This window comes from Grammomys surdaster, unplaced genomic scaffold, assembly GCF_004785775.1.
Source record: "Grammomys surdaster isolate TR1022 unplaced genomic scaffold, NIH_TR_1.0 98, whole genome shotgun sequence".
NCBI classification, from domain to species: Eukaryota; Metazoa; Chordata; class Mammalia; order Rodentia; family Muridae; genus Grammomys; species Grammomys surdaster.
The window spans coordinates 13,490,110-13,504,773 of NW_021604577.1; the positions used below are offsets into that span (position 1 = coordinate 13,490,110).

The window sequence follows — 14,664 nt, forward strand, 5'->3', positions numbered from 1 at the left end:
GAGAGAGAGAGAGAGAGAGAGAGAGAGAGAGAGAGAGAGAAGCACCAAACCAAACCTGCCCCTTTCCCCTGTTCTCAAAGTAAATAGTTTAAAAGGTGGATGGCCCAGCACTGCTTAGCTTAGGTGAGACCTAAATTGAGTTAGCCTAATGAAGAATCAAAATCGCTTCTGTACCACTTTAGTCAACAGGTATCATCCAGTTAGTTACCAGGTTGGTTCGTTCGTTAGTCCATTAAATGGTGTCACATGGTGTGTTTTCCCCTAAGCACCTGACCAATGTATATAGGTAAGCCGGTTCCTTCCCTCAAGAACTTTACAATCTAGTAGGAAGTTAAGACTCATAGAGACCGGTGACACAGAAAGAAGCACTGGCAGCCACTACAGAATAATCTCTAGTTCACAGCTGAGGTGGCATCTGTATTTTGACCCTGAGATATACGCAGTCAATACAGAGTGAGTTTCCTCTCAGGAGACTCGCCCTGAGGTCAGGCAGGAGTCTTGAGAAGCTACTGAAGTGGTCTAAATGAGACCAGAAGGCTCAAACAAGGCATGCAGTGTCGGCTTGGGTTTTGTTCATTTGTTTTGTTTTTAAAAAACAACGTTTGAAGCCACACAACAAAATAAGGGTGATCTTTCCAGGCCCACCTCTAGGTACAGCCCTCCAAGGACAAAGCTCGGCATTTACCTAACACACGCCCTATGTTCACGCCTCTACCTGAACTATTGCTCTTTTTTCACTTAGAGGAGAGTAGCAAACTCTAGCTCACTGTGCACTTGTCAGCGCACACCAGGTGCTCTTGTCAGGATTTCCCACACTAATCCAAGAGTGGATGGACTTCTCATGACAGGGAGCTGAGGCTTATGGAAGTTAGTAACTACCGCCCTACGTACACAAGGCTGGGTGTTGTTTCTTCATTTCTAAAGTGACAATACCAAGATACATAAAGATCAAATACACATGAGATTCACTTGTTAGCACTGGCAGACAAAGCCTAGCAGAGATTTTATACGTTTATCTTAGGAAATCCGAATTTTGAAGACTCAGAAAGCATGTTAATTTGATAAACTAAATAAGCTGTCTTCAGTGGTAGAGCCTTTGTGTGGCATGTAAGGTCCTGTGTTTGATGTCTAGCACTGTCACAAATGAAAGAGCTGGTTTTCGGGCTAGTAGACCATCCACATGGCCACGAAGCTCAACAAGTCTCCAAACCACCAATAAAGTAAAAAGAGGAGACACGGGCCGGGCGGTGGTGGCGCATGCCTTTAATCCCAGCACTTGGGAGGCAGAGGCAGGCGGATTTCTGAGTTCGAGAGTTCAAGGCTAGCCTGGTCTACAGAGTGAGTTCCAAGACAGCCAGGGCTACACAGAGAAACCCTGTCTCGAAAAACCAAAAAAAAAAAAAAAAGAGGAGACACACCTCCTTCTTCATCCGGTAATACTCATCAATGGCGTACTGGTATTTTGGGGTGCTGATGCCCAAAACTGACGCAATCTTCTCTCCAAGAAAGTCACACACTAAAGATACAAAAGTTAAAAGATATACAACACCATAAACATTTCTTGAGCATTTTATGTAATACTAAGAATACAAGAGTTACTGTTTTATCCTCAAACACAATATCACCCTGTCTTCTCACTTTTGTCCTGGACACTCAGTTTGTTCACATCTCTATCTGTGTGTGTGTGTGTGTGTGTGTGTGTGTGTGTGTGTGTGTTGAGAACAATGTCTCTGTAGCAGAGATTTCAGAGTATTTTGTCAGTGATCTTCTACCAGCCTCCACAGTGCTGGGATTCCATGTGTGGCGCCATGGCCAGCACAGTTAGAACACGTCTCATTAGTTACTGCAGTTATCAGGTACAGGTCTAGTCCTTAGGACAACACACTGTATTAGAGTATCACTGGGAAGAGGGCTGGTCTTGCCACCAGGACTTCCTCACCAGAATGGCCAGTTCCTTGAGCTCTGTTCTGTCTCACCAAGATCAGCACCTGATACAGAAGGCTCTGGCAGGCAATGAGAGGTCGGGCCTAGTAACTTAGCGTGGTCAGGCCTAGTGACTTAACGTTGTTGCCAAAGTGGATAAAAAAGCTAACATTGAAATACCAAACTGTCTAACATACAATACAGGCTCAGGAAATGTTGGGTCAAATACTAACCATGATTTACTCTAATTAAAAAAGTGACAGAGTCATCAACTAGTTAACTGGAAGCAGTAAATTTTGTTATTTACACATTAACAAAACTACTTAAGTTGACAATTCATTTCCTTCAAATATCAGTTACATTTCTATTTAAGAAGTGAAATATTGCTGGGGCAGAGCAATGGAAGTTTTTGCCTGGGATGTACAGGACTGGTCAATCTTCAGCAACATGAAAAAGTTACATTCAAACAAAGCATGCTTCCTTGTAACTACATAACAGAATAGAATGGTAAGATGCTGGTATGCAAGGAAGAAATCATAATACAAATAAAAATATGAATGGTTTCTAATAAGGCTTTAGAATAGGCAGTGAGCCGTGATGAGATTTTCAGCAGTAGGAAGCCAGTTGGTAACAGAATGGGTGATGACAGCTTTAAAACATGACAACCCTGTCTATGTTAATGGTGCCATTTTCCACGGACAGTTTTTATTATCACACTGACAGGGCAGCACAGTGTATTCTGTGGAGACCAGAGGACAACTTTTGAGGAGCAAGTTCTCCCCTGAGGGACTCCAGGAACCAAGTCTGCTGTCACTTTGATGGCAAGCACTTTACATGCTTGAGCAAACTCGCTGGCCCTAGTTTGTTTCCTTCTAACACGACTGTAAACGGAAAACCATGTGTACAAGCTAGAACAATAGCTTTTCCAGTGCTAGCTGGCTACCTATAGAGGACAAAGTAGTTCCCTATTTTGTTTCTGTCTCAGTGAGAACACTTCATTTGATTCAGCTCCTGTGTGCAGAATATATTAGAGCAGTCATATAATATTCAGTTCAAAGGGCAATACCTGAGAGGGTTGAGGTGGCAGCCCGCAGCATGTAAAACCATAAGTAGGGGCCCCAGGTAAGTTTTGTCTGCAACAAGAAGTCAGATTAGCAACATTCATCTGATAGTATCTTTAAACCAGAGCGAACTAGCTAAATGATTAGTAGGCATATCAGGTATCCATAGGTAGCACTGCAGAAGCCAGTCAAATAAAAACCTAAGTATATCCAAATTCCACAAAGATACTTCATGTTTTTCCATGTGAGTATCACCACCTTTACCCATGGAAGAACTGAAAACAGGTTTAGCGCTGGAATGGCACCGTACCTCAAGCTGGACTGCCTACAGCCTTTCTCCTCACTTGCTTTCTTGTCTTCATTCTTCATAAGAACATCCAGGAGAGTGCACAAAGAAAGGACCTTGCAAATACACCTGATAGCCGGGCGGTGGTGGCGCACGCCTTTAATCCCAGCACTTGGGAGGCAGAGGCAGGTGGATTTCTGAGTTCGAGGCCAGCCTGGTCTACAGAGTGAGTTCCAGGACAGCCAGGGCTATACAGAGAAACCCTGTCTCGAAAAACAAAAACAAAACAAATACACCTGATAAACATATTACATCCGGAAAATTCTGGTACAGAAATGAAGGTAAATACAGGGATATCAAGTGAGTGTTCAATGGTAAAAAAAAAATAAGCAGCAGTGAAAGAAAGGACGAGCTGTTTGGTGTGTGTGTGTGTGTGTGTGTGTGTGTGTGTGTGTGTGTGTGTGTGTGTGTGTGTGTGTTTTAAGACAGGGTCTCGCTCTGAAGCTTTGGCTGTCCTGGAACTCACTATATAGACCAGGCTGCCCTCAAACTCAGAGAGATCCTCCTGCCTCTGCCTCCTGAGAGCTAGGATTAAAAGCATGCAACAACACACTCAGAAGGTATATTCACTGAAGACCCCAATCTCTTTTTTCCTGTTCTATTGTTGTTTGTTTGGTTGGTTTTTGAAATAGGGTCTCTGTATGTAGCCCTAGATATTCTGGAACTCACTATGTAGAGCAGGTTGGTCTTAAACTCAGAGATCCCCCTACCTCTGTGTCCTGAGTGTTGGGATTAAAGACACATATCACCATGCTAAACACAATTTCTATAATATAATGTGAAATTTCTATAAAATGTTTTGGGTTGTATGAATAAGGAACTACTTACAAAAAAAATAGGCATAAAAACCCAGGTGTGTAGTGTTTGCTTGTAATTCCACCACAGAGGAGGCAGAGACAGGTGCCTCTCTGGGGCTTGTTGGCCAGACAGCCTATTTAACTGGCAAGCTCTAGATCCCAGTGAAAAATCCTGTCAAAAATCCTTGTCAAACAAGGCAGACAGCTCTAGAGAGCAACATCTGAGCTTTTACTTCCACATGTGCATGCACAGGTACACCAGCACTCGTGATCATGCACGCACAACTACACAGGCAAAGGAAAACAGATATTCTCACTGCACAGTTCTCAAGTTGTTTCTAGAGACAGTAACAGCCAACACTGAAGCAAGGACTATCAACCCTGTCCCGGCTGAGGAGATAGACGGCACCTGTCATCACCCCATGACTTCACAGAAGGAACTTATCCAGCCTGTTACCTGGACACAGATGTTGCTAAGTCAAAATCACAGGTGGCTCAAGTCTCCTCACAGCCATGTCACCATCTCAGAAGCACATATCTGGGTCTACACTGGTTCTTCCAGGCTTTGAGTTTACAAGTAAAACCACACATTTTTCTGTTCCTTCAAAAATGTGTCTCTCTTCCCTCTCAAGACCTTTTATTTTTCAAACGACTCTGGTTAATAATATAGTCGTACTCCCTAAGCCAGTGGTTCTTCCTAATGTTGCACCCCTTTAATACAGATCCTCCTCATGTCATGGTGACCCGCAACCATAAAATTATTTCATTGCTACCTCATAACTGTAATTTTGCTACTGTTATTGTAATGTAAATATCTGATATGCAGGATATCTGCTGTGTGGTCCCGTGCGGGTTGCAACCCACAGGTTGAGAACCTCTGCCCTAAACAGACCTATAATCCAATAAGATCTCCACTGCCTTCTCTTCAGAAGTTAGCGAACTGCTTCTAAAATTTACATAGTACTTTAAGGGACCTAGAACAGCCAATCTTGAAAAGAGAAAAAATGAGCAAGCCCTGTACTCACATTTTTCAGCTTCAAAATCTATACCCAGGCACAGGAGAATGCCCCTGTACTCCAGTGCTCCAGAAGACAAGAGGCTAGGAAGGGTATCGGCACAAGAATAGATCCATAGAACTAATGGAGGCCTTAAGTCCAGAAAAAACTATATTCAATAGTCAGAGGGTTTAACAAGGGCAGCAAGACTATGGTAGTTTGAATAAGGATGGCCCTCACAGACTCATGAATTTGAACAAGGTCACTAGGGAGTGGAGCTATGTGAAAGGATTAGAAGGTGTGGCCTTGCTGGAAGAAGTTGTCATTGTGGGGTAGGCTTTGAGGTTTCAAAAACTCAAAGAATCTGTGTCCCCATCCTCCCCTCTTCCTGCCATGGGATTAGGATAGAGATCTCAGCCAACTCTCCAGCACCATGTCTGCCTCTGTGCCACCATGCTTCCCACCATAATGACAATGGACTAAACCTCGGAAACTATAAGCAAGCCCTCAAATGTTTTCCTTTATAAGAGTTGCCTTGGTCCTGGTGCCTCTCCACAGCAACAGAACAGTAACTAAGACACTACTTGAAGAAAGAGATTTTTCAAATTACACCGTGAAGTCTGGAAAATCACACGGCAAAGTCTGATGTCTGACCCTTACCCATATACAAAATTAACTCTAAACAGATGTGGCTGCTGGCATCTATGAGCGCAGCTGTAATCTCAGCATTCAAGAGGCTGAAGTGGGAGGATCACCTCGAATTCTGAACAAGCATTGGCTACAGGTTGTCACAAAACAAAAACCAGTACCAAAGACCTGACTATACAAACTACTCATAAGGTCTCATTACGTAGCTGTCCTGGCCTGAAACTTACCATGGTGCCTAGGCTAGTCTTGAACTTGGTACTTTCCACACCCAGTCTGACACTATAAAACTTAAAAAAAAAGAATAAACCTAAGAATTAACTCTAGCTGGGTGCGGTGGCACACACCTCAAATCCTAGCACTCAGGAGACATAGGCACGGCACATACATGGTACACACACATAACATACAGGCAGCCAAAACACCCACACACATGAAAATAAAAGTTTTTTTAAAATGAAGAACAAAAAATGGTGTAGCCACATGGAAAGTGACCAGGCAATGTTCCTCAAATGTTTAAACAGTTAACAAATGACCCAGCCACTCCACCCCTAGCTACATGACCAAGACAAAAACCACGAAGTGACACAAAAGCCTGCATTCACAGCACAATATTCATATGACCCAAATAGTATAAATAACCAGTGTTTCCACTAACTGACAAAGGAATGAATGAAATGTGGTACAGTCACCCAATGAAGTATTATCTTGTTCTGTAATATAACAATAAAGGGACAAAGTTCTAACACATGCTACACATGATTGAACCTTGAAAACATCAAATGAAAGAAGACGGTCAGAAAGCACACAAGGCTGTGTATCACAGGGAAAGCTCTGTCTGCACACAAAGACTGTGTGCCAGGAATGAGGTAGGAGATGGAGGGTAGAAAGGAGGTAAACACTTTTCCAGATGGCGTAAATGTGCTACAACTGACTGTGCCCATGGCTGTCCCATGCTACCTGAGGATATGCTAACTAACTGAGGATATGCTAACTGCTACTAAATTATACTTTAAACAGGTGAATTTGTACAGCATGTAAGCAGGAGTTCAAACAAGCTTTTTCAAAGAAACTGAATCCGTAAGTGGTGAGGATTCAGGCTTTCTCTAACAATGTGCCATTCTTGTTTCTATGGAGATATTGGGTAACTTTTGAGACAATGGGGTTTTTTTGGGGGTGGGGGGAGTGATGGAAAGCTTTTTTTTTCTCTCTCTCTCTTTTTCCTTTGAGACAGAGTCTCACGTAGTCCAGACCAGCCTCCAGCTTGCTATATAGCTGAGACTCGGCTTGAACTCCTGATCCTCCTGCCTCCACCTCTTGCCACATCAGCTGAAACTGATTTTAAAACATGGAAACATCTTTTAAATGATTTCATTAACTTTATTTTATGCGCATTGGTGTGAAGGTGTCAAATCCCTTGAAACTGGAGTTACAGGCAGTTGTGAGCTGCCATGTGGGTGCTGGGGATTGAGCCCAGGTCCTTTGAAAGAGCAGATGGTGCTCTTAACCACTGAGCCATCTCTCCAGCCCTGTATACAAACATTTTGAAGACAGTTCTAACTAATCTCTTCAGAGTACTTTACAAGAAAAACATCTATCCAAATAATCCTTCTACTTTATGGATTACCTCTAACATTCAACATGTCTGGCTACTCTGAGTATACTGGACTTTGAATATTTTCTATACTATAGAATGTGGAATTGCTTTTTTTTTTAGGGGCTGGGGCAGTCCTGAGACTCGGTTTCTCTGTGTAACAGCCCTGGCTGTTCTGGAACTCATTTTGTAGACCAAGATGGCCTCAAAGTCATGGAGATCCACCTATTTCTGCCTCTTGAGTGTTGGGATTAAAGGCATAAGTCACTGAGCCTGGCATGGAATTTCTTTTCTTAATAGCTAAAAATTTACTCAGCTAAACCTTATAAAAATTAATATCCTAAATTAAATATAATTTTTAAATTCTCTAATCTATTTCTAGGTTTTATTTGTAGCCTTTATGAGAGCCTTCTTAATTATAAGGCATTCATTTGTTCATTGACTGTATCCCCATACAGTTTATATGAGCCACTGTCCCATGACCAGCGTCTAAACCAGAACTTCTCAGAGGTGCCCATTGTAAACACGGGATCAATGGACTTTGTTACCTCTAAGAACACTCATTCTGTGAACTGAAAGGGACTCGGATTCAAATACTGGACTTACTAGAGCTTCACATAAATTCACACTGATAACAAGCTCTGCTACAAAGAAGCAGAACTGGTTCAGGCCACTGAAACGTTGGAAATATTTCCATCCATACTGTGTAAAAATAATGTTTTCTACCAGATCATACTGGATGGTAGTTGGCATAAGCTTCAAGTGGTCCTTTCCATTCAGTGTTCAAGGAACAAACCTAAGCAGGCCAAGCCATCAGCGGCAACCGTACCGGGTCGACAGAGGGCAGCACGTCTTTCTTGTCCAGGCCATCCACCTCATCCTCATCAGTGCTGTACTCCTCCATAGTCTCTCCGCTGACAAAGTGGATGACCCTCCTGGGGACTTTCTTCTTTTTTCCCATGACTCCCAGTTCTACATTCTCAAAGCCTCTTTCATTACTCATCTATATCAATGAAAAATTAAGAAAATGAGTTTTGAGTGAGTCTGCCTTTCATTGTACATCTAACAGATGTTTGATTGCTTTACTTTAAAGATCAATGAAACTAGAACAATCCTTAAGCAATTTTTAAAAAATTATACATACCTCAGGAATACTAAATCCAGCTCCTTTTAGGCCCAAGAAGGTACCCAAAATTGATAAATCTCTACAGGGATGAAGGGCTCCTGGGAAGATGCATGGCCCAACTAAAGGCATTTAAAGTGAGAGGAACCTATTTTTTAGATTTATTTTTATGTTCATAAGTGTTTTACCCAAATAATATTGTATGTGCACCACATGTGTGCCTGGGCCCACACTGAATCCCCATGACTGGGAGTTATAGATGGTTGTGAGCCACCATATGGGTGTGAGTAACCAAATCCAGGTCCTTCTGAAAGTAACAAGAGTTCTTAACTGCTGAGCCATCATCTCTCAAGCCTGGGGCATGGGGGAGGATTTTAAATACTGTGCCAAATAAAATCTAAAAACCCATCAGTGTTCTGTATCTGAATTTTCAGATAACTTGGTCATTAGTATATATGTTATTGTTTTGTTTGTTTTTTTTAACAAAGAGATCTACACATTTCAAAACTGCTTATAGAAGACTGGCATGGTGGCACACACTTTTAATCCCAGAGGTACATAGAGACAGACATATCTGTGAATTTGAGGCCAACCTGGTCTTTAGAGTTCCAGGACAGCCAGGGTTACATAAACCCCCATCTCCAAAACAAAAACAAAATGAAACTACTTATAGAGTATAGGATTGTAAACACATCCAAATTTCATTCTGAGGAATTATTTACTCTGTTTTTGGTTATCTGTTTGCGAGTGCGTGCGTGCATGCGTGTGTAGCCTCAAACTTGCAATGTAGCTGAGTATAACTATGAACTCTTGATCCTTCTTTATCCATCAACCAAGTAGTGAGGTTATTCACAGCTTCAGAAGTGCAGGTGTGTGTGTTGTGTGTGTTGTGTGTGTTGGGGATATGTGCACTCATGTGTGACAGGCAGGACAATCAGAGTGTCATCTATCATTGTTGGTTTTTTAAGACAGGCTTTCTTCTTGGCCCTGAACTCTCCAAGTAGGGCTGACTGGCTGGCTAGCAAGCCTGGAACCCACCTGTCTCTGCCTTACCAGTGCTGGGATTACAAAGTTTTTAAAAAATTCCCAGGGATGGAACTGTCATCCTTGTCCTAACTATGTCATACAGGCTAGCATAAAATTCCTGTTAATCCTGACTTTTGCCAGTTTTTAAAAATCTAAAAAACAGGAAGCCTAAAACATGATTCACAGGGGGGTTTTGTTTGTTTTTTGTTTTTGTTTTTTTTGTAGTACCAAAACTATATAAGTATAAAACCAAATTTTGATTAACACTTGGTATGTGATAATTTTAGTGGCATTTGACTTATTCTAATTATCACATTTCATATAAAAGCTTTATGATAGCTATGGTAACACAAGCCTATAATCCCAACATTTAGGGAGAGCCAGGAGGATCAGTGGTTTAGGGCCAGCCTCTACCACTCAGTAAATTTAAGGCAAGCCTGAGCTATAAAAGATCCTATCTTAGAAATCAAACAAAAGAAGGTGGGGCACAGAGATGACTCAACACTTGCTGCTCTTAAGAGGATCTGGGTTGGTTCCAGTACACACACCGACAGGCTCACAACCGTCTTAACTCCAGAGCCAGGGAATTTGACACCCTCTTCTGGCCTCTGCGGGCAGCAAGTGTATATGGTATACAGACATACATGCAGGCAACACACTCATACATATACTAACAGAAATAAACCATTGTTTTTGACATGGTAAATCTCAAATTGTAGGCCTATATTTTAAGCAAACCTGTATAAAAGCCAAGTAGTAATATCTTAGGTTTTACAGAGCAGCTAACAGCAGTTCTCAGCCTGTGGGTTGTGACCCCTTTGAAGGATTATATATCAGATATCCTGCATACCAGATATTATTTACATTATGATTCAGAACAGTAGAAAAATTACAGTTGAGGCCAGCCTGGTCTACAGAGTGAGTTCCAGGACAGCCAGGGCTACACAGAGAAACCATCTTGAAAAACCAAAAGAAAAAAAAGAAAAATTACAGTTATAAAACAGCAACAAGATAATTTTATGGTCACAGCATTAGGAAGGTTGAGAACCACTGAGCTAGGGTTTCATAAATTGAACTCTACAAAACAGGCAAGGATGAAGAACCACTTATATGACACCATACAATGGCCGTGAGTGGATGCTAATGAAACTTAGCGTGAAGTGGATGAGGAGCCGGACCTGGCTCCTGGCCTATGGTTCATGAGCCAGACTGGAAAGCAACAGGCCTGTGAGAGTCGGACGATTCATGACCTGAGAGTGCTTTCAACTGGAACTTGAGGAATGGGGTGGTGACAGGAGGTATCGCCAGGCAAAACCAACCAAAAATTAACCTGGCACAACATTTCCAACATTTATAAATAAAGTCTGGAGCAGTTTCTGAATATTCCAGATATTTTATCTTTACAGACAGTAAACCTGTATAGGAGAATATTTTGCTGGGGACTGGCGGACAGGAAGATCAATGGCTCAGCGGGTCAGAGCGTGAGCTGTTCTTACACAAGACCCACACCATGGCTGACAACCACCGTAACTCTGCTTTCAGATTCCAACACTCGGTTACCAAGCACACTCATGGTACCCATACATACAAAAAGGCAAAACATTCAAACACATAAAATGTCTTTCAAAAAGTATTTTATTGTCAGTTCTATAAATTTCATTTTCAAAAAAATCCAAATATCTGAAAACACAATTTTCTAGCAGTAGTAAAGTGAGAAATGTAATGTCCATTAACATTTAATTATACTTTATGGTTAACTAGAATGAAAATCTTGCGTTTCAGGAGCTGTGGGGCTTTGTTGTTGTTTTGTTTTGGGGACAGATCTGTTTGCTGTCCCTCTCTGTTTTTAATAGGTACTGTCTGTCTTGTAGATGTCCACAATGCTCGGGTCTTCTTTTAAAAATAAATACAACACCTAGAATTATTCTGTCATTTCCCTCAGTGGGGATTTTAGCAACTCAGGGTAGGTAATACCACACCCTTTGGTCCACGGCAGCTCTTGCTACACAGAGACAGTAGAGGTGCTAAGGAAATGAACACAGCAGAAACCTGAGCTCCTGAGCTGTGCTGAGCCTGAGACTCTGTTACAAATCTATTCAGAAGAGTTTGAATACAGTGTCCCATTAGATCCTAGGTAGCCTGGTAAGGCCTAGTTAACAATATGGTTGAGTCTATGGTTTCTCCTCCTGCATGGTGCTTTGGGTCGGCCTCTCCTCTCTTCTCTCCTCTCCTCTCCTCCCCTCTCTTCTCCTCTCCTCCCTTCTCCTTTCCTCTCTCCCCTCTCTCCTCTCCTCCCCTCCCCTTTCCCCCCCTTCTCATTCTCCTTCTCTCTCTCATTTTTCTTTTTTCTTTGTGAGGCAGGGTTTCACTGTATAGCCAAGGCTAGTCTACAATTCAAAATGTAGCCTGAGCTGGCCTTAAGTTCACAGCAACCCTCCTGCCTCAGATTCCCAAATGCTGGGATTACAGATATAAGTCCCCACACCTGGACGGGGGTTTCTCTGTTTGATATAAGTCCCCACACCTGGATGGGGTTTCTCTGTTTAACAGTGCAAGGAGGAATATAAGTTGTCAGTAGCCTCTTCCTCCTCCCAGATCTCCACAGACCTCTTCCTCAAACTGGGCAAACCCCTTCAGTTCTCAGAGGTGCTTTTAGTTCAGAAATGTGAGTAAGATAAAAAACCGGTGAATTCCAAGAGTCTCTATCTATGGTGTGAGTTTGTATTAGCAAGGACGCAGTGTGTACACAGGACTTTGTATTACACAAATGGGAACTCAGGAGAAGAGGCCATGGGGTATGCCTGGGAGGTTTACCTTTTTCTCTACTGCCTGTTTAAATGTTTATTTTTAATCAAGACTATGAAAACTGGGGCTGGAGAGATGACTTAGCAGATAAGAGCACTTGTTCCTCCAAAGGACCTGAGTTCAGTTCCCATCGCCCACGTCAGATGGCTCACCACGGCTGAAACTCCAGCACCAAGCATTCAACTCTTCCTGCCTGAGGGACCCAAACATACATGGACACACACACATTAAGTAAGACCGTTTTTTGAAAGACTATGAAAACACTGTGGTTTAGCACCTTTTTTTTTCCTCTTATAATAACAAGATGCCATCTTGGAATGAGCCTTAGTCCTGGAAGTTAGACCATAATACATGGGTGGCCAGGTCTGTGGTGACTGTGATGGACCTGTGAGCACTCCTGAAGGGAGGGCTGGGAAACCCTTATCTGGAATTTCAGCCATCATTGCTTTCCTCTAACTGCAAAGGATCTTGGGAGATTTGAGACCATATATGGAAGCAAAAGGCTGATTAAATGAGAGGCCCCCAAGCTCAGTATCCACGACGGGATGGGACAAGACAGTGGTCTGTAAGAAGGCCCGATAAACTGATAGCCTCCCAAGGACGGACACAGTAAACTTACATTTTGGTGTGTCTCTGGTCCCCATCTGGAGTAGTTGGAGGTTTGCTTGTGCCTCCCCATGAAAAGTTAACATAACCAAATATTAAACCAAAGCAAGGAGCCACTCTAGAAATAAGAGGCAACTGGTCTCCGTATTGATTATGCTTCCTCTGCAATCAGTTCAAGCTGAAGGAGTGTGAGCACAGCAGCAAAAGCAGGAGAGATTATGAAGCAGACCATGGACTGCATACCTGAAGGGGCAGGGCAAGCCATCCGGGCAGCACGGAGAGCCTCCCCTCAACCGTTACCTCATTCTCAACACTAACCCAGCCAGGTGGACCTCATATGGTGGCAACCCTCCTCAAGCCTCCTAAGTGCCTGAACTCTTGACACCTTACTCCTTCTACATAGAAAGGGTAGGGATAAGATTCCATAGAGACTCATGGAGAGCAAAGTTTGTTAGCACATTACAACTTAGACTTATAAGTGATACACTCACAGTCAGATCATAATTCAGGAACCTGTAGTTTTGGAGAAGTGCCCAACCAACACTCAATTATTTCTTGTAAAATATGAAGCTACTGAAAAAGCACCTTTCTTACAAGAGGTACAATTCAGAGTTTTTAATAGCCAAAGTTATATATACTCCTGAAGAAAGTTTTAAAGCGATTTTTTTTTCTAAACTAGTGATGACTGAGACAACCCCCAGCAGCCACTAGTGGCTTATTTGGATTTACAGTGTGGCCAGTCACAACTGTATTCTGAATTTGGGACAGTATCGAGGGTATGATGGCTCAAGGTGAAGAAGTAGGAACACCTGAGTTGTCCTATGATCTCTTTCCTTCTCTCTCTCTCTCTCTGCCCCTCTCTCTAACACACCACACAGCCAATTATAAATTAAAGAGAATGTAAAACACTTGACTAGTAATTTCTTATTACTCATATGTTGAACAGTTTTTTTAAACAAAGGATTAAATATATTAAAGTTAGTATCACAGGATTATTTTACTGTCTTAAGGTATCATCCTTTCCCTGTGATTCACAACTGCTGTTAGCACATGTTTGTGTTGGGCTGCTCACCTCATCCGTGAACCCATCTCCAGACGTTGATATAGAAGGATTAGATGAGACTAAAAGTCTGAGCGAGGGGTTGTCCAGATCAAACTACCTTAACTGAGGTGGGGAGACCCAGCCTGAGAGTGAGCGGCCGGCAGAGTTCCCTGAGTCTGGGCCCTGGGCTGAGTAGGAGTAGACTGAGCTAGCTTATAGTGCATATGCTATTCACTAATCCCTGGTTCCTCGCCGCGGTAAGGCGGACCCCGACCTAACAGCCCCGGGTTGTCGCCCCTGGCTTTCGGCTACTTTAAGGACAGACAGCCTTTCCGGGACACGCCTGTTTTCTCTCTCTGGCAACCGGTGGCTGGAGTGTCTCCCCGGAAAGCCCGGGCACGGAGGCCGCGGCGCCTTGCCTCGGCAGCCGCTCCTCGTCCGAGCAAAATGAGGACACCGAACGGAACCCCGAAATGTCCAGCGGCTGCCCCTCTCCGCCAACCTACCTGCCGTGTCGTGTCTCCGAACGCCGCGGCGGCCGCTGCCTCGGTTTCTCCCGCCGCCGCGCATCCCGACTCACCGTCCATCGTCAGCGCCGGCCCAGGCAGCGGCGACACGGAGGTTAGTCGGAGGAACGCTCCCCACCGCCCGCACGAAGGATCCTACCGGGTCGCCCAGGCCGCCGGGGCTGCAGCACCCAG

The 14,664-nt window shown here is 43.3% G+C and overlaps 1 protein-coding gene across 1 annotated transcript in view; it reads right to left on the reverse strand.

Moving 5' to 3' along the window:
* The window catches only part of Fam177a1 (family with sequence similarity 177 member A1), a 17,075-nt gene extending 2,411 nt beyond the window's left edge, over window positions 1-14,664 (reverse strand). Inside the window, exons 1-4 of the mRNA XM_028782868.1 lie at window positions 14,470-14,664; window positions 8,191-8,364; window positions 2,990-3,056; window positions 1,419-1,516 (exon numbers count right to left, since the gene is read on the reverse strand). Of these exons, the coding sequence (XP_028638701.1) occupies window positions 1,419-1,516; window positions 2,990-3,056; window positions 8,191-8,364; window positions 14,470-14,550 (420 nt within the window). The 5' untranslated portion in view covers window positions 14,551-14,664. The remainder of the gene's footprint in view (window positions 1-1,418; window positions 1,517-2,989; window positions 3,057-8,190; window positions 8,365-14,469) is intronic.